General features: G+C 50.4%; 1 protein-coding gene across 2 annotated transcripts in view; it reads right to left on the reverse strand.

Annotated features, from left to right (window-relative positions):
• Vwf (von Willebrand factor) overlaps positions 1 to 20,221 on the reverse strand; it is a 153,119-nt gene that overhangs the window by 67,287 nt on the left and 65,611 nt on the right. For both annotated transcript variants that reach the window (XM_005378755.2, XM_005378754.1), the window contains 14 exons: positions 19,333 to 19,436; positions 18,292 to 18,430; positions 15,446 to 15,580; positions 13,105 to 13,251; positions 12,259 to 12,399; positions 11,956 to 12,069; positions 10,618 to 10,774; positions 9,911 to 10,069; positions 9,098 to 9,233; positions 5,584 to 6,962; positions 3,712 to 3,828; positions 3,480 to 3,620; positions 3,038 to 3,181; positions 1,148 to 1,312 (listed from right to left, as the gene is read on the reverse strand). In XM_005378755.2, the coding sequence (XP_005378812.1) occupies positions 1,148 to 1,312; positions 3,038 to 3,181; positions 3,480 to 3,620; positions 3,712 to 3,828; positions 5,584 to 6,962; positions 9,098 to 9,233; positions 9,911 to 10,069; positions 10,618 to 10,774; positions 11,956 to 12,069; positions 12,259 to 12,399; positions 13,105 to 13,251; positions 15,446 to 15,580; positions 18,292 to 18,430; positions 19,333 to 19,436 (3,178 nt within the window). The remainder of the gene's footprint in view (positions 1 to 1,147; positions 1,313 to 3,037; positions 3,182 to 3,479; positions 3,621 to 3,711; positions 3,829 to 5,583; positions 6,963 to 9,097; positions 9,234 to 9,910; positions 10,070 to 10,617; positions 10,775 to 11,955; positions 12,070 to 12,258; positions 12,400 to 13,104; positions 13,252 to 15,445; positions 15,581 to 18,291; positions 18,431 to 19,332; positions 19,437 to 20,221) is intronic.

The raw sequence follows: 20,221 nt of genomic DNA on the forward strand, positions 1-20,221 counted from the left end.
CTCCTTTTATACATGGATCACTTTCAGGAAGGAGGATGTATGAGGCAAGATCCTGGAAACCTGAAGATTACACCACGATAGTGACCACTACGAAGGAAATGCAATAACTCTGGAGGAGGTTTTGGCTTACAGATAATTACCTTAAGAAAATATAAGGTGTGATTGAAAAATACAGTAAATGTTTAAATTTACATTGCCATTCATCCGTCCCACAAACTCGCCTTCACTTTGGACTCATTCCATCATGCTTGCTACTTTTTGAAGTAATTGTAGAAGTTCTTTTTCATGTTTTTAGTTGTACTGTCTTGGCTACCATGGTGTCCTGAATCAATTTTTTAAAAAAATTTCTTTCACGGTCATTTTGAGTTTGGGGAAGGGTCGGATGTTGAATGGTGCCATGTCCAGTGAATAAGGTGGGTGAGGATGCACAGCAATGTTTTTACAAGACTGCCTTTTTGTTGGATGGAACACAGCAGCAGCATTCATCATACCTTTCATCACACCTCATAAAAACATTCACGAAAGAAGTGTTCCAGAACTGCTTCAGAAAGTGGAAAAATGAAGGGATGAGTGTTTGATATGAGGGGGTCTGTTTTTGAGGGGGCATTAACAGCAATGTGTCTTGTGCTGTAATAAATTTTTTAACTTAAATATTTGCCATATATTTTGGTCACTCATTATGTATAAAACCAGGCCAAAAAAATCATGTATTTTTTTAAAGTTGCTAACCTAAAATCAAATGAACCTATGGTCCTGTGATGGTAGATTCTTTTGTCATATTTCTGAAACCTTTTGTGGTCATGTCGAGAGTGAGTATAGGACCATGCCCTGTGGGAGGCTGAGGTTGCCTGCTGTGTCTTCTGACTGTTTTGTCCAAGTGTTTTCTGCTGAAGTAGATAGTTCAAGTGGAAGAAAGACTGTGAGCAAAGACTTCCTGATAGAACTGGAAGTTTGCAGTATATGCCTTCCACGTGCAGAAACCTAAAGGTCCTGGTCTATATAATAATCTTCAAGGTCCAAAGTTATGCATGGGCAACCTGGAATCTCTAGAATGGAATTAGTGTTTTTATGATTTTTTTTTTGTTTTATGATTTTAGGTTTTGCTCTGATGGACTTTTGAGGGGTAAAGAGATATTAGAAGATTTACCAGAGCACACTTTATGGAAGAAGGAATTGCCCAGGCTGACAACCGTGGGGAGGTCTTCCACACGCTGGAGCTTTACCACGTTGGAGCTGGCCTCTGGGCCCGCCAAGATCCTCAGCTGACCCGGGTCATACCGATCCCCAATTCCAATGGGGAACACTGTCACTCCTAGAGTTAGCAAAGAAACAAGAGACAGTCTATGCTCAAGGCGGTTTGCAATGAACTGGTCTGACTGATGCCCAAACTGGGCACAGAGACCAACCCTCTGAGGCAGAGACATTCAAACGTTAATGAGCTCATACTGGGTGTCGGGCACTATTCCAAGCAATGGGGATAGAGCAGTGAACCAAGCAGAGAAAGGCCCTGTGCCCTGTCCTCGCACAGCTTACACTGGGGAGAGAAAGATAACAAACACAAAAAAGTTAGTAAGAGTATTTCAGGTGTGGTTAGGTGTTTGGGGAAAACAAAAAGGGATAAGGAGAACTGGACTTCCCAGGGCTAAGGAGAGGGTGACTGTTTTGTACATGGTGGTTAGAGCACTGGACAGTAAAAAGATGACATCTGGACAGAGACATGAAATAGGGCAGAAGAAGCCAAAAGACCATCGGAGGGAGCATCATCGCATGCAGAGAGGACAGTGAGTGTGAAGAGCCAGGACAGGCGCAGGAATGTATGCCCTGAGAGGCTGGAGCGGAGCGAGTCAGGCACCACCTGGGGGGAGGCATGGACTGTGCATAGCCTTGTAGGCCATAGTAAGGACTTATTGTGCCCTCTGAAGGAAAGAGACTGGAACAGAGGAGTTACGGGCTAACTTTGATGTGTAAAGGGTCACTCCAGCTGCTGTGTCGACAATGAACTGCAAGAGACAGGAGTGGAAGCCAAGGTTCCAGTTAGGCAGCTGTCTCAGTCATCCAGGTTGAGAAGGGGACTGGGAAGGGGATGACGGTGGTGGAGGGGTATGCAGTAGGGTGGTCACTAGCTAGCATGGGTCCTTGCTTCAGTGATAATAGGAATTAAAAACTGAGGCAACAGCATGAATTGATAGCTCAACATTTAATTTTTATTACAGAAAAGAATCAAAGCTGTCTGTACCACAAGCATCCCCTAGAAAGAAAAGTAGTCTGCTCCACAAGGGCCTCTAACAAAGGATACATTTCATTTTTATGGAGCCTTAAAGGCATATCAATTATTCATGGATTTTTTTTTTTTTTTTTTTTTTTTTTTTTTTTCTGAAAATGCCAGGGATCTTTGGGCAGTTTAGTTACTGCACAGGCCTGAGTTTGCATAGAGCCCAAAATGGGCTTTGAAGTGAGTTATGTTCCTTCTCTGGGTAGAGATTTTATTATAGAAACACATTGTAATGAAGGTGTACTAAAGGTTAGGGTCAGTTCTCAGTCAGATCTCTCACCACTTTTGCTTGTACCAGTCTCACCCTGTTTGCCACAAGCTCAGCTTTCTTATCTCAAGGACTGAAGCAACTTGCTCATTTTATCGACAGCCTGATTTACTTTGCCTGATTTACTTTCTCTTAGCACCAGAAGTTGCAGCTGCCTTCTTGTTTTCCCTCAGTTACTACTTCAAAATCATGCCAATCCCCTCCTATCTCACAAGGACACATTTAAAAGGGAGAGGTATGAAGGTGCAATCACCTTGGACACAGAGGAAGATCACCAAGAAATTAAGCTCATCATCTATAGCATGCAGACAAGTAAAGACACATATTTCTCATTGTTTGGCTTCCAAATTGTGCAATGTTTGAACAACTCTCTGGTGATTGAAATCAGGCCATATGTGAACATATTTAAAATCAGCCTGAACATCTGAGAGGAAGCCCCACCACTTACCACCTCTAGTATTCTAGATGAGTCTTGGGACTGCACACTGGACACTTACGATTGGATCTGGCAGCCTGAGCTGCTGCGTCCACCGAATCCACAGAGACATCCATGACCAGGATAACCACCGCCTTCGAGGCTGCAAGCCTGGCACCATGGACTTCAGAGGTGATGTACCGCACAGCAAAGGCCAAAGCATCCCCTGAAAAAGGAGAACTGACCAAGTCAGTACTGACTGCAGGAACAAGTGTTTATGAAGCTGCTGATCAATCCATCACATGGCAGATCCTTAGGTTGTTCAAAAGATGAGCAAGTTGGGGAGACTCAGAGAAAAGCATAGTGTGATCTGGAAGAGACCCAAAGAGTATCCAGCCCCTTGCTTTACAGGAGGGGAAACTCAGGCAAAGGAGCAAAGTGATTGGCGAGGACACTCAGTCACTTGTGCTAAGAATCAGGGTTAGAATGCATGTCCCACATCCAGCCTGAGGCTTCAACATTACCAATCTGCCTGTGGCCTCCCTCCTGCTGCATGAGGTCCACCAGACTCAGTAAATGCTCCTTCTGCTGGGCTACGTTCCACGGCACATCGATGGTGGTGATGCTCCCATACTGGAGCACAGACACCTGTGTGAGATGAGGCCCTAACAAGAAAGAAAAGAGAAATCACTTGGAGCAAGTGGATCCCCAAGAGGAACCCCTTCCTTCACCAGTTGCTCCACATGCCCTGCTCACCTATGTTGGCCTTTGAAATGAAAGTCTTGGCAAAACTCTTCATTCCCTCAAAGTAAGAGGCTGGAATGCTGGAGGAGCCATCCAGGAGGAGGACCACATCCAGGGGTTGGCTACAGTCTGCAAACAGGACCAGGACAGTGAGCACACAAGTTCCAACAGCTGGCTGGCCACCATCCCCAGGGGCCAGACACCAAATTCAGGATATTCTTGAGGGCACCCCTGATGGCATGGCACCACAAAGGGCAGAGGTCTTCATTGTCAAGATGATACATGGGCCAGGGAGGAGGGAAGGGGGAGATGTTCCTGGGTAACTAAGTACCCCAAGTTTGGAGGCATTGGAAAGCTCCACCCAAAAAGAAGTTTGAGTGCCTACAGATAAAAGCAGGAGACATCCCTCCCTCAGTAACAGGAAGCTGCCACCCTTCCGGAAGTGGCTGAAATACTGAAGTAGCAAAATAAGAAGACATCAAAAAGAAATGGAACAGCAGCAATATCTCCCTGGAAATTGAGCGTGTTTGTTCTCAAGTATTCCAGGGTGGGTAAAGGTACCACGAACAATTCCAACCACAAATGTGCAGTGCTTATGTTAATGTTTGGTCACAGTCAAGATCACAGAGAGAAAGCAAGTTCCGACCGAACACATTCTGAGAACGGGCAGGTGGTGCTATTGCTATATTACAGGGGTTTAAGTAAAATCTATGGCTCTGATTAAAAGCGAAAAAAAGACACTGTTAAGTGTGAGGGTGAAGAGACTCTAAAAGGTACTCCACCACGGCCACCTGGATCCGCTTCTGGGAGATGTGCAGCCGCTCCATGACACTCACCACAAAGCGAGTTATTCTGGGATGGTCCTAAATATACCACATACAGGTGATCAAGAACTAGGGATTGACTAGACACTAGTATCGGTTAAGAAGACAATAAGAATGGCAGGAAAAATAGCAAACAATTTTTGAAGACACCCAAAATTTTACTTAATACTATTACTACCTGCACCCTAGAGATGAGGAGCCTGACATACGAAGTGATAAAGGACTTGCCCAAATTATCCAGCTAGCAAGTGGCAGAGGTGAAATTCAAACTAAAGCAATCTGCCTCCTGAGCCTGGGTCACCTGAATTCCTGGCCTGGCCCCAAAGACTGTGAGCCATATGAATAAGTCCACCCACTCAGTGTGGTCAAAAGGAGCTAACGGTCACCAAAATTACCTTCAAGGTAGAAAGAGGAGTTTGTGGTGTGAGCATTCATCCTGACATGTCAACATCATTGGATTAAGAAATGCCTAGCAGATTAGGAGAGCACATTCCTGGGTGTGCTAGGGTGGGTCATGGAGGCACGGCCCTGTGTGCTATATATGATTCTTTGCCCTGTCCTGAAACTCTTCCCGTGCTCTGCTTCTTGCCCAACACTAAGTAAGCAATTTTGCTGTGCAACACCCTTCCACCATGAGGTTATTTGGGCCTACTGACCATGGAGTGTCTCCCAAAACTCTGGGCCAAATGAACCCTTTCCCCCTTTCGGTGTTGGGTACTAAGTCACATCATCAGGAAAGCTCGCTAATGCATGCGGGGGTAGGGATGGGTGATAAAGTAAGTATTGTACTTTTCACTCCTTGGTGTTGTTTAAATTTTAACAATATAGTGATATTAGTTTTGTACTTACAAGCATACATAAAAGATCTTCCCCTAAGAAAGGGTCACAATGTAGTCCCTGCTTGGGAGGTAAGAAAAAAATACAGGCACCTTGAGGCAGGGGTTTAGCCAAGTGACAGAGTGGTAGAACTGGGATTAGAACCCAAGGTCACACTGTAGCCAGATGCAGGCAGCACCAGAGCTGCCCCGACTCCGCCCTCCTGCATGTGGGCCCATTGTACCTGGGGCAGGGCGAAGGGTGGGGAGCTGCCTTGTGTCTCCTGAGCAGCACCTCTGCAGCACCAAGTCAGGAGCCTCTTGGGGAAGCCCCTCAAAGTCCTGGATGTAGATGGGGGTGCTGGGCCAGCTGACCCTCTGCAGCTCCTGCACGTTGGCACCAGGGCCCACTCCGATGGGCACCACCTGGATGTCTCCAGGCAACCGCTTGATCTCATCAGAGGCAGGATTTCCTGTGACCATGTAGACCAGGTTTGGCGCCTGCTCCCGGTCGCCCTGGCTGACAGAGAAGCTGTGCTCAGACACATACTGCAGGGCCAGCCCGGTGTTGGTCTGGTTGCCACCCCGGAACTGGATCTCTCGCACGTTCTGCAGCACGTCTCCCTTGGACTGGGCCTCGCGGAATGTGTACTCCACGGTCACCATGTACGAGTACTGCAGGACCGTGACGTGGATGCCATCCTGGCCCACATCCATGCGCTGGATCACCTCCGCCATGAACTCCTTGCTCCTGTTGAAGTTGGCCTCTCCAACTTTGTCTGAGCCCTCCAGGACAAATACCACATCCAGAACCATGGACTTTCTCTTGGGCTCTGGGGACAAATTCTCTGAGAGCCGTGGGCCCACGGTGACCTGTGCCACCTGGGTGTGCTGAGTCGGGGCGGGTGCCTCGGGCGCATGGTCACACAGGTAGTTGATAATCTCATCTCTCCGCTGCTCCAGCTCATCCACACTGCTGAGCACGAAGGCCTTGTTTTCGGGGGCTTGCTTCTCAATGAGGCGGATCTGCTGGAGGTTGGCATGCGGCCCGATGCCCACTGGCATCAGGATGACCTTTTTCTTCTTCAGGCCCTGGACACTGCGAACCAAATTCCAGGTCATCTGTTTGGGTTCTGAGCTGGCAGTCAGGAGAAGCACAATGCGGGAGGCTTCAGGGCGCTCGATTTTGCCAAAGATCTGGAAGAGCGTGTACTTCAAGACCTCACTGGTGGAGGCCACCTGGCTGCCCACGTACTTCACCTGGCTGGCGATGCGCCGCAGCTCTGAGGGCCGCTTCCGGGCCTTGAGCTCAAGGTAAGCATGAGAGCCATCGTGGTATTCCACCACGGCCACCCGGATCCGCTTCTGGGAGATGTGCAGCCGCTCCATGACGCTCACCACAAAGGTCTTCAGCACTTCAAAATCCGCCTCTGACAGCCTGGAGGAGCCATCCAGCAGGAAGACCAGATCCAGCAGCTTGCTGCAGTAGAAGTCATGCAGGGGCAGCTCCGGGGTGTCTTCCAGGTATGGAGTGGTAGCACTAACTGGAGCTTCTGTAGGGGGCACTACCAAGCCTCCAGGCTCCTGGCAGGCTTCACAGGTAAGGTTGGCACCATCACAGTGACTATAGCAGAGAGAGAAGAAACCAAAGTGATTCAGAAAGAGGCTATGTTTCCTTCTCAACCCACCATGGACACATTCCCATAGAACTGCCTGCCGGCCATAGGAAAATTCCCCACTGGAGCAAGATGTCATTATTTAGCACGTGCGCACACGCACACATACACACAGGTTTCCCTCAGTTCTGGAAGCCAAAACTTTGACCCATCTGAGAACCTGAAAAAAGAATCTTTGCCATTCTATGCTATCCACATGCCCATTCAACTCTGATTTCTTTCCCACCTACATCTCTAGCCATGCTAATATTTAATTAAAACCCCAACCTTCTTCCAAGTATCTCCAAGGACAAATATTACTCTAAATGCTGATCTTGATCAAAACTTGTAAATGTTTTATTATTAAAGATAAATTGTTGACAGTATTAATTTTAACAGAATTTGGTAGACTGGGCCTCAAGGAAGAAAACTGAAACATTTTAGAACAATGAATAAAAATTCAAGGTCCTAGGTTTATTTAGCAGAAGGCAGTGTTTAGGAAAGGGTCAAACAGGACTTTCAGATGTTAGGCCCAGGAAAAGACAGCAGCTCGTCCATTCGCCCTTCCTACAGGCAGGTGGAGAGGCCTGGTACTGCAAGGCCACACATCTGTATAAGAGCCACTGCCCCATTCACAAACCACTACTCTACCAGGAAAATCTGCAGCCTCTTCTAGTCACTTCACCTTTATCCCAGTGTCCTGAAGGTGGCAGGATGTGCCAGGCCACAGGTAAAAGCAATTTGCCCTGTGGCAGGAACCCATGCCTGCTGGGATCTTCTCATTTCTGTATGCTTAGCCTCTAAGCAACTTGCCTTCAACACTCCCAGCAAAGCTGTCGAGGCAGTAGTGTCCTGAGCACTTGGAAGTATCCCTCTGTGGCCTGACCACTAGGTGATGTCCCCAACCTGCTGCAGAACTGGTATCCACCCTGTCTGACTCCACAGCAGGTACTGCGTAGCCACCCTTCACAAATGCTGACAGAGGAGGTGGGGAGAAGGTTCTAAGCTCAGAGCTCCAAGCCAGCACTGACCTCAGCCCTCACTGGGGCTTTCGTCCTTACATCTCAGCTTCAGCACAGGGAGGGCGGGCAGGCACGGTCCTACTGGGAAGTTAATTCCTACTTCCTCAGGCTCCCCACGATTTATTGCCTCAGTCCTTGGTTAACAGTGTGTGAGTGACATACTTTCTAGTTTCCTGCATTTGCTAGAAAATTCCCCCGGGCAGCCTTCTCCTTGTTTGTACAGATGGTGGTGGCAGGATCTGGTTCTGGCAGCTGTAGCCCCCTCCCCAGTGAGCTGAAGTTCTCACTTTTAAGCTTCCTAAGGCTGGAGCGGTGTCAGGGAGTGGTGTTGAACATATCAGCACTTTAATAAACGCTCCCCACTTCTGGGCAAGACTTCAGAAGCACAGCACTTGCCTTGAGGGCTCCTGCCAAGCTCCCCAAGGGCCAGTTTCCCAGGGCAATTCCGGTGAAAGCCCTGTGTGACAGCAACGAATGCTTCCTCTCCAGTCACAGAAGCTGTGCCCTATGACCTTGACTATGGCCTCAAGATGTCCATGTTATCCCAGAAGGTCAGGGATTTCATCTCACTTTCCTCCCTGACCCCCACCTCCTTAAAAAAAAAAAAAAAAAAAAAAAAACTGACTTTTATAGATTCCCATCCTCAGACTAGACAAGGCCTCCGGCAACAATAAGGGCCCCAAGGAAAAAGAAACGTTAATTCCCCTGACTTGACTTGATGTGTTAAAATGTTACACTATAGCCCACAAAAAGTATTATGAGAGAGGTAGAGGGAGAGACAGAGACAGAGACAGAAATAGACACAGAGACAGAGAAGAAGAATATCCTGTCTTCCACAAGAAAAAGTAAAATCTTCTTAGAAGTAAAAACCTTTTTAAAATATTTCAGTATTTTGGGGGAACCAGTCTAGTTTGCTCTCAGAAAAAAATAGAATCAAACTAGAAACATGCTAAGCAATAAACCGAATTAAATAATTAACAAAGTGTCCACTCACCTAGCTCGGAGGTTTCGTCTCAAGTTTGTGAGCAGGCCTCAGGAATATGGTAACACTCATCACTTTGGACAGCCTGGCAACCACTTACCAAGCCTGGCAGCGGGCAACATCATCAGGGTTCAAGATGACCTTCCTTCCAGAGGCAAGGCGCCGGCCAGCCACCTCACACATGGGGCAATCGTGGGGGTCGATGCAGGTCTGCAGAAGTTCATCCAGGATTTTCCCTGCACAGCACACCTCTCTTTAGGACAGAACACCCACCTTTCCCACCAGAAAGGCTCCCTTGTCATTACTGGGAACCGTCCTGTCCCTGAAGCCAACTCTGGCACTTCCCAGGTGGTCGCCTTACTATTCTTCCTCTCTTGTGCCTTGATTTACCCCTCCACAAAGCTGGGAAGGGGGTTTCTTCACCCTGTCTCACTTCCTCCAAGCTTTACTACAAATCCCTCTTCCAAAGAGTTTGAGTTTTGCTGTGCAACCTGACAGCTATTAACCAAACGTGATTACTAAGATTTAAATTAAGCAAAAAGCAACAGAGTGAAAAAGTTCCTTAGGCACACTAGCCACTCCCGGAGTTAATCAGCACATTCCCCCACTGCAGAAAATGCTGCTGTATGTGATAAACCCATGAATAGCCCAGAAAAGCATGGCAGAGGAAGGAATATGGGTGTAGCTCGGTGGTTGAGTGCATGCTGAGCACATGTAAGGTCCGGGTTTTACACACGCACGCGCACACACACACACTAGCATCTGATAGGAATTTATCTTTGCAAAACTCAGAGCAGTCCAGCTTTGATGAAGGGATGCAGGGAGGCAGAGGGCTAGGGACAGGGAGCTCATGGGCAGAGCCCAGGATGGAGCAGGAGGGAGGGTTTCCCACGCCACCGGGGACGGGCCTCACCTGGCGGACAGTGTGCGTGGCAGCCCTCCACACACCGCACAGGGCAGGCCAGTGGCTCGGGGTGCTGGCACGTGACAGGACAGGCAGGCGCACAGCTGTTATAGCGCCACTCACACTCATACCCGCTGTCCCGAAGATTCCTCTCCTCGCAGCTCTGGGCTGTGCACACAGAAGAAAAGGCCATGACTCCAAAAATGCCAGGTGACCACAGGAGGGGAGAGGGAAACATGGAGATCATATTGGGGAACTAAGGGGTCACCCCAATAGTCATGATTTCTGGATTTGTTAAGCACCCAAACCAGGAACCTCATGGTCTGGATTTGTTTTCTATATAAAAGCATGAAGTCACATTCACCCAAAAAAGCAAGACTCCCTGTAAATGCACAAATTGGTCACTTGTACCAGCAAATATGGTCCTGTCTAGGATATACATGGACTTCCTTCCTCACTCTAGGAGTGTCACCCCTTTTCTCCTTCCAGAACTGCTACAGAAGCAAAATCCCCACAGACCATCCTGAAGCCAGGTTCCTCCTCATCCGCAGTGTGAACTCCTCACTCAGTGTCCCTGTCCTCTCTGGCCTGTCAGCACCCATTCACATGCTAGACCCTCCCTCCCCACGCAGGTGCCCTGTGCCCCACGGGCCTCCGAGTCTAGACAGGGGCAGAGTGGGGAGGCTGTCTGAGGCCACCGGGGCATCAGGACTCACGGCACAGTGTGGCTGTCCTCCAGCTCACCACCTTGCCCTGCTGGGCACACGCGTAGGCATAGGCAGCGATGGTGTCACAGAAGCAGGCACAGTCCCCGATGGACTCACAGGAGCAGGTGTCATAAATGCACACATCCAGGTAAGGCTCAGGGTCCACCTGCGAATGAGCCTCAGGTCACCTGAGTCTTGGGCAGTAGGTAGGGCTGTGGCTCTTGGTCTGGGCAAAGATGTTCTGGGGATCAATAGAAGGACAAGGGCCCTTCAGGGTAGGAGATGTGTAAGTCAATGGTCCCCTCAAAAGGAAATGGGTAAGAAGGCAAGAGTCCTAGTTTCTTATCTAGACTGCAGCAAGCAACGTTGACTAAAGCAAAGTTGCCAGCCTTTCGTAGCACGTGATGTGCCTGAGAACTTCAGAAGGTCCCCCCATGTCCATCTTCCACCAACCTACCAGTCACCTGTACACGACCCCCGGCTGTTAAGTGTTTTTACAAAAGCTGGTCACTCTCTTTCTTTGCCTCAGTGTAGCAAAATGAGTGGGGAAACACAGCAGGACCCACCCAAGTCACCTCACCGGGGAGCTGCAGGGCAAGTGTGCTGGGAGGCAGGACCCAAGTGGGCTCTCCTAGCTTTGACCCCAGGTCTGCGCCACCTGTGTTCAAGCACATTAACAATTTCCACCTCTCCTATCCCCAAAACATGCATTGTACACTCCAGGTCCTTTCAGGGCAGCTGTGGTAGAAATTAATTCATACATCAAGCGGATCACTGTCCTTTATACCTTCCGGAGGCCCCACTTTCCCTGGCTTCCACCCCCGCCTTCCCTCTTTCAACTTAGATGCCACCAGGCCAGAGAATCCTCACTGTCCTTTGAAATCCTAAACACCACTGAAGTTAAGGCCAGAAAAGAGTTTCTGTGAGAAGAGAAGGGGGCACTAGTGGGGTTGTTTTCGTTTGTTGATTAGGTCATTGATGAGGGATGATTGGGAGATTCTTAGGTCTGGAGACCCACAGCAATAACTCTTTGTCTCTAGAACGGGAGACAAAAAAACGCAACAAACTCTTAAGCCTGAGGTCAGAGAAGTGTGGGCAGAGGCCACTTCCTGTGCAGAAGGAGTCTGCAGCCGCAGTCTCCCTCAGAAGGTGCTGACTTTGTCTCTGCTTCCCAGCCATAGAAAGGACCACAACGTCATCTGGATGGGGGTCCTCTCGGGGTTCCAGAGTCAGTTGTGCTCACAGGAGAACCCCATACTCCAGATGCCCCGGGCCAGCCCTTCAACCTGCCCTGGGCCAGCCCTTTAACCCTCCCTGCCTCACTCCCTCCCTCTGAAATGCCCTCACCAGCTTGTTGCACTCCTGGAAAATGTCACTGGTGAGGATCCTACAGGAGGAATCCACCATGGTCTGCTTCATGAGGTTGTTATGGCAAGTGGCAGGGGACACATCTAGCACCACCTGGGGACAGGAAAGGGTGAACAGATACATCAACATCAGGCTGGAAAACTTGGGGGGAGGGTACACAGAAGGATACCACAGACCCTGTTCCCACACTGCCACCACCTACAGCTCCAGCCGCCCACTGCCCACCTTCCAACTGCAGGGAGGCAGCCTCTTGGGCTCCAGCCACACAGACCCCACAGGTACCTTGTTGGTGTCAGCACACTGCGGGCTCACTTTCCAGGAGTTCCCAAAATCCACAGGGTTCTCCTCCACTTGGAGGTTGCTGCTGGTGAGGTCATTGTTCTGGATGCCATCAAAATTCCCACAGAGGCCACACACTTGCTCCTGGATCAGCACATTGAGAACACATACACACACACACACACACACACACACACACACACACACACACACACACACAGAGAGAGCTTGACACATGCCAGGAACAAAGTAAGGCGTTACTATAAGTAACTGAGTCCACTGCCCATCAAATGGGTGGAGCACCACAGAAAGTGAGGACCATGCGGCCTCCTCAGCCCGTACAAGTTAACAATATATAGTGTCATCAGAGATGCTGTGAAGATTAATTCCACCAAGCCTAATCAACCGCCATAGTCAATAGAGCTGCTTGTCATGTTCGCACCACATAGAGAAACCAACAAAGTCTCAACGAACGGTCAGAACCTGAGCAAACGCTGTCCCCTTTCCCTGCAGGCCCATAAGTGGCTGTCAAACAGTGCTGGCCTATGCCTCATGGCCAGGCAGCACCCTAGGGTACTTTGTAGTGCTATAATCGTATTGTGCATGATCAGTTTGCCTAAAGAAAAGCTCGTGTTGCCTAATCTGCTTCCTTCCTTTGTGCAGTAAACCTCATGCTCTGCAAGGGCAGCCGAGGGGGCAGCCCTCATTCCTGCCCGTGCACAGCTGTCCAAGGGAAGCCAAGGTCAACTGGACACCCAGATGCCATAGCTCATTGTGGGGGAGGGCGTGGCTTGGAGGACAGAGGAGCCAGTGAAGGTCCAGACAAGACAAAGCAAGAGGGCCACGGACCTGGAACGTCTGCTTCAGCACCACGGAGACGACCAGGCGTCGGTCCCAGACCACAGAGAGGGATCTGCCCAGCAGCAGGATGAAGAACCGGCCCGACTCCACCACCTCGAAGTGTGTCTCATCCCTCATGGGCTTCTTCACGTTCACCTGAGGGAAGGCAAGGCAGGAAAACAAGGGGAGGGTCCAGATCACCCCTCTTGTCCACCCCCACCTGTGTCCACTGCACACATGCTGCACCCCACCCACCCAGAATCTGCATGCCCCTTGCTGTGTGCAGTCAGAGCTCTGTCCCCCTGGCCAGCACCACACTGGATATTTCTGTGTCCATCTCGCCACTCTCCAAAAGCTTAAAGGGCAAGAACAGAGGTCCTAGCAAAAGCATCGTTACAAGGTGAAACACACAACAAAGCCAACATCAGGTCACCATTGCTTCACAGAAAGCAGGGACTTTTTCCCCAGTACTGAGGCTGGAACCCAGCGGGGGTCCGATCACTGAGCTGTACTTCAGCCCATTTCTTTTTATTTTTCTTCTAATTTTGAGACAGGGTCTTCCTAAGTTGCCCAACTGGGACTCAAACTTGTGATCCTCCTGCCTTGGCTTCCCTTGGTGCTGGAATGAGGGCTGTTTTGAACCTTGGTCACTGACGGCAGTGGTCTCTAGGTAGGTTTGCAATGTGGCAGTGGTTTTATGAACCTCTAGTATCCCAGTGAGCACTAGACACTCAGCTTCCTGCATCCCTGCACCTCCTTCTCTCCAAAGCAGCTGTCATGAGGAGTCAGGGTGAAAGGAAGAGGGTGCTGGGGCTCAGTGCTAGAGGAAGAGACGGCCAATTCCAGGTTCAGGCTCCAGCTAAGCCCTGGGCCTGCAGAGCCATCGCTGGAGCTGAACCCTCAGGACCCAGCCGGCCACTCTGACTGACATGCACAGACAAGGCTCATGGGAAGAGCCGACACCACTGCAGAGGCCCCTCTGAACAACACCATGCACAAGCTGGCCACACGTGCAGAGATGCCCCCACATGTCTGCACACGGCCTATGCATGTCACCACTGTCGTCCATCCTCAGTGGAGGTGGCCTTCAAGGGTGCCCACCCACAATCAATCTCTTGCTTGCTAAACCACTTTCTTCTGTGATGGTGGAAATGTCTCTCCCCACCCTCCACTATTCACAAGAAGCGGGGTGCGGGCTGAGGCCACAGAACAAAATGAAGATTTTTGGGGGTGTCCCTAGTACCACATGTGGCCAGAACGGCTGAACCAAAACTGCATCTGGGGGCAGCTGCCCTCTAACTGCTGACTCCCACCCCTCTCCCAGACCCACGGAGTCTCCGCCTCAGGGTGGAGCCCGGGGACCAGCACCTCCTGTGTAACCCACTGAGAATCCCTTCTTAAGCTCCCAGTAGACAGCGGCAAAATCTTAATTTATTTCACTTCTGGACTCTTAAAATTATATTTCTGAAAGGCCGAGAATGCAGCTCAATGAGAGAGTGCACGTCTACCTCTGTCTTCACTCCCCGAAGACTCCCATTGTACCACCAAAAATACAATGCCTCAGGAAGAACTGAAAAAATAAAGTAAACTAAAAATGTATAAAAATACAGAATGTATAAAAATGTATAAAAATCCAGCTCTCTATAGTTCCATTTTCTACAATTTATCATGGCTAAACTTAAGGTCTGAAAATATTAAATGGAAACTTCCATCAATAAATGATTCATCAGTTTTATTACATAAAGATTTATATCAATAAATGTTATAACCCCAGCACCCTGGGAGGCTGAAGCAAGAGGATCACAAGTTCCAGCACAGCCTGGGCAACTGAGCTACTTAGCAAGACCCTATCTCAAAATAAAAAAAGGCTCAGAATATAGCTCAGTACAAAGGCCCTGAGCTCAATCCCCAAAAAATATATAATAAAAGTTATATACATCCCATACCTTTTATTATAGTATGTTGCCACAATTGTTCTATTCATTATTATTGTTATTATTCATACAGTAATAATCCACTTACTAAGCTTTATCGTAAGTGTGTATGTACAGCAACACACGTCCCCCATGAGGGGGACACCATCATGCCCACCCAGCTCCTCCCACACTTATACAGCCATGGTCCCACACCTTCTCACACACATACCCACACTTTGACCAAAATGTTATCTGCATTGGCTGGCTGCTTGTTCTGTCACAGTGATCATCAAGGACAGACAGTCAGCCCAGCCGCGTTCCGACAGCAGCTGCACTATGCCATCCATACCATGCTCCATGAATGCTTCACAAATGCACCCGAAAGCCCACAACAGAACAAAGGATGCGAAGGTGGTGACAAAGCTGCCGCTTACCTCCCCGTCAAATAGCTCTATCTCCCCTTCTTCCACCAGGATGGTGACACGCTTCTTGCATTTGGTGGAAGGGTAGCTGCACCCCTCATTCCCCACCAGGATCCGGAAGGTCCCAGGGTTCCCGCCACAGTGATCCTGGGGAGAGAGGGGTGCCAGGAGAGGAATATTATCCCTGCCTGCTTCTCCCACACCAGAAGATGGGCACCTTGTCTTCTCAGGTCTCTGGACACAGATTACAGAATGCCGCCACGTCTGCCAGGGTGCACATGTGACTGTGTGAGCATGTGTGTGTGTGTGTGTGTGTGTGTGTGTGTGTGTATGAGTTGGGGAGGTTCCAGCTAAACTCCTGCATGGTCCAACCTCAGCTGGGATGGACAAGCCGGGCGTCTGGGGCACAGGACATGAGAGAGGGCCCAAGGAGGGAGGTACAGGTGTTGCTTGCAGAAGAGCCCCCACCTAGATCCTGTTATGGGGCCCATCAGGCGGCTCTAACATCTGGTTGACCCCTTCCAGGTGGCTGGCTCAGGACTGTAACCAGAGAGGCCTTGACATGGCTCCTGGCCTTGAGCACCTCCCCTCCTAGGTACAGAGGATAAGGAACACTGGCCCTTGTTGATCAAGAGCCTAGAAAATTGGGCAAAACGAGACACACTGCTGGCAAATAGCTCCCCTGTGGTGGCTACTGCTGTGGAGTTACAGAAGAGAGATCACTCAACCTGAGGCACTAGGTGACTCCTGGTGTTCACGTAAGGTAATACTGAATAAACTGCTTACTTCTCTCTCTTACACACACACACGCATATATGCTCACACACTGTTAGAGTTTATATCTAGATGCCCCCCAAAGCCTCATGCGCTCATAGGTGGGGCTTTGGGGACTGGACTGGATCATGGGTGTGTGGCACTCGTCACTGCTGTGTGTATAGCTAAGTGTGATGTTGGGGTGTGAAGCCTGGTACAAAGAAGTGGGTCACAGGGGTGTGGCCTGGAAGGGTATGCATATTCCTCTTCCTCCCTTGCTCCTGCTCTGCTTCCTGTCCATCACGCCCTTTCTCCTCTGCCATACCCTGAATCCAGTGGACTATGGACTGAACCTTTACAAACTGTGAGCCAAAATAAATCCCTCCTCCTTTAACTTGTGGTGTCTGGTATTTTGTCCCAGCAACAAGGATATAACTAAGACACCCATATCTACACATAGATATACACCCACATATATACATATAACTACATATATACATATAACTACATGTATACATATAACTACATGTATACATATACATTATACACACATTTACACACATCATACACTTACACACACATACACTTACACACACACACATGATCTGCCCTTCTTTAAAATGAGGACTGTCGCCCCCACCAACTCATTTGGTTAAGTGGGTCTGGATTGAGTTAGGGGGCTGTGGAGGTCAACTGGAACAAGGGTGCACATGCTTTCCTTGTTCTGGTTCCCAGCAGAAGGGGAAACAGCTAAGCCAGATGATATCCCACAAAGGCAGGGCACATGGGGAAGGGGCCCAGGACAAAGCACCAGAAAAGGACAACAGGACCGGCTGTAGATAAGGACAACAAGCCACCCACAGAGGGTGCAGCTGGATCGGGACTTGCGAAAACAGCCCAGGGGGAAGATTCTTGGGCTGGGGAAGAAACATGGAGCAGCTGAGCGAATGCTTCTTGCTGCCTGAGAGCACTGTCTCCAGACTTGAAGCTGGTTTGGTAGCTGTGTATTTTGCTGCTGAGGCTGGGAGGCAGCTGGGTAATGGAAAGCCACTTCCATGTACAACCTGGGATTTCCAAGGCACACAGTCAGCTCACCAGCGCCCATGAGGCTATTTCAAGGTTTTCCTGTCTCCCTCAAGCTCCAGCCCTCCAGGGCTGGTGGGGCGTGAGTGTGGGTGTGAGTGTGGGTGTGAGTGTGGGTGTGAGTGTGGGTGTGAGCTCTGCACACGGAGGTCGGCAGTCCCCACAGTTCCTTCTCTGGGGCTGAGGCTTCTCTGGATTTGTGGTCCTTCCTTCACACCACACCAGCTCCCACCCATCCTGCCCGAGGGGGCTGGAGACTGGGAGACCAAATTTGTTTAGAGTCTCATCTCTCTTGCTAACCCCCTTGTTGTCAACCAGCAAGAAAAATTTACAGGAACCCAAAAGTGGGGAGAGGGAAGGGGAGGCAGAAGGGCTGGTGCCCACCCCTCGCTCACTAGCTAGGGCTTCCTGCGTGATATCTCGTCCTCTGCTGGGCAGAATGACCTTCCTGTGACCCCATCCTGTCGCCCTCCCCACTCAGGGTCCAACCCAGCTAGAAATGAGAATGGTGGAGAACATGATGGGACCCCAGGGCCGGCCCCAAACTCCAGGGGTCATCTCCACAGTCCCCCATGTGGGGAAGCACATGGCTGCTCCCCACAGGAGGAGGTCCCCACAGGAGGTGCCAGAAGGGAGGATATGGGGGCCACATTCCTGCCAGCTGCACACCCAAACTCTGCCCCCTCATGAAGGTCGTGTTTACCAAAGGGAACAGGGGTCTTTTTCTACCCCTCATGCTCTCGTGGACTGAGGGTGGTCTTACACACACACCGATCCTAGTCCACAAACTAGTTTCTGTCCTGGTCTCAGAAGTCTCCTAGTGGACAGCAAGGAAATAGCCACGCTGAGTTTCCAACTTCCTGTCTCTCCAGGCACCTCTTTCAGGGACTAGAAAATTACTTCAGTTAAACCAGACCCCAGAGTTCTTTCTACAGACAGCATCCGACCGGGACACCCCAAGGACAGTCAGCAGCTCCTGTCCCCGCTAAGGAGAGACTAAGGCTCCCTGTGCCCCTCCTCACCTGCGCCAGGACGTACTGGCACTCCCCTGGGAACATGTACTTGAGCCCATCGAAGGTGAGGTAGTGGCCCATGCCGAGAGCAGAGCACGTGCTGTCACATACGTGGTCCGTGCAGTTCCACTTCCGGTCCCCACAGACACTAGGAGAGTGATGCGCAGAGAGCTAATCAGGTATGATGGACCTCAGTGCGTCATGTGCCGCCCAGGTGCCACGCAGGCCTCCAGACGCCTCAGGAACCCACAGCCCAGCCCAGGACCCAGCAGGAAAGGGGAAAGCCATGCTGCTGCTCTCAGTTCTAGGGGGGAAACTGAGGCAAGGAAAGGAAAAAGTGGTCCAAGGTGACCTGGGCAGCTGGGGAGAGGCCTGGACCCTCACTCGGCCACCTGCCATGGATCAGCCTCACCCTGGAGGCCCCAAGTTTGCCTGGGACTGAGAAAAGGGCTCCACAAATCAGCACAAGTCTCTCTGGGCTAACAGAGGAGGCAAGAAGGAAGAGCAGGAGAGTTCTAGTCTGAAGAATAGCAACGAGCTGCGAACTCGTGCCGGGCAGGGTTGTGAGCACGAAGCTGTGTATTTATATCTACGGCCCTCTCCCCACACACTGTCACCAGAGCTGCCCTCAGAGGCCCACTCAGCCTCAGAGGTGGGGAGCCCAGGCCTCAGGCAGCCCTTCCCCATCCGCGTGGGCCTCTTCCAGAGGCTGCGCCCAGCCCACTGATCACAGGCCAGCCAAATGGCAGGCCCCTTTGCCTTTTCCCTCCTCAAGCCGCGCCACGGAGAGCACACTGAGTGTATCCTGCAAGCATGGGTCCCCGAGCCCTCTATCCCACGCAGGTCCAGGGTCCTCTTCTTCCCTAAGGCCCCTCACCCAGAACAGAAATGCTAATCCACACAGCAGCATGGAGACAGGACGAGCACAGACAATGCTGAAGATTCTCCCACTCCACAGATGGAGAAACGGAGGCACGGAGAAAAGGCGCAAGCACCCAGTTTCCAGCGGAGGGCCCGCCCCCAACCTCCCCCGCGGGGTCCCGGCCTCACCAGGTGTTGCAGCCGACCTTCACGGTTTCTCCGGGGGCGAACTCCCTGCCCTGGTGGAAGCAAGGACACCTTTCCAGGGCCACACAGCGGTTTTCATGCCGGACCTGAGGGGAAAGAACCCAAGTCTCAAAGGCCACAGGGACAGATCTGAAGCCCACTGGAGAGGCATCTCCAGGGCTGGAGCCCAGCACCAGAAGCAGGACGGAGCCAGGCCAACCTCAGCCACACACCGGCCAGGACAAGAGCCACACCCAGGCTGCGGCTTAGCAAGCAGGGAACTGTCCACACTGCCTCTGTCTCCCTGTGCCCTGCCAGGCAGTGTAACCAGGACACGTGTGTAAAGACACTTCTGAAAGCCACACTAGGACTCATGGAAGTGTGCAAGTCCACAGACCCCGCCACCACATGCAAAGCACATCTGCAAAGGAAATGGAGTGCAGACATACTTAAGGGAGGATTACTGACCACTGCAAAAATAAAACGGAAATAACCAAGTGTTCAGCGATGGGAAAATGATTAAATCATCCAGGAAAACTCGGTTCTGGGGTCCTGTGGAGCTGTTAGAATGGCCACGTGGAAGACTGTGGCGCAAGAAATGCTTCCACTGTTCGTTTTTAAGACAGGGAGAAAACTGTACGTCCCTATGGCCCCAAATTTATACAAATGTACACATGTTCCAAAGAAGAAAGACTAGAAGGAAATAGAGAAGTTGCCTCTGGGTGGTTGGCTGGGACAAGGGAGCATAGACATTTCAATTTCTTTTTTGGTTTTTAAAATGTGTGTAAGTGTTCTTCAATAACAGTATGTTGCGCTTTTCTTTCTTTTTTCTTTCTTTTTTTTTTTTTTTTTTTTTTTTGGTCTTTTTGAGACAGGGTCTCGCTATGCAGTT

The sequence above is a fragment of the Chinchilla lanigera genome, unplaced genomic scaffold, assembly GCF_000276665.1.
Source record: "Chinchilla lanigera isolate Chin_1 unplaced genomic scaffold, ChiLan1.0 scaffold00012, whole genome shotgun sequence".
Taxonomy (NCBI): domain Eukaryota; kingdom Metazoa; phylum Chordata; class Mammalia; order Rodentia; family Chinchillidae; genus Chinchilla; species Chinchilla lanigera.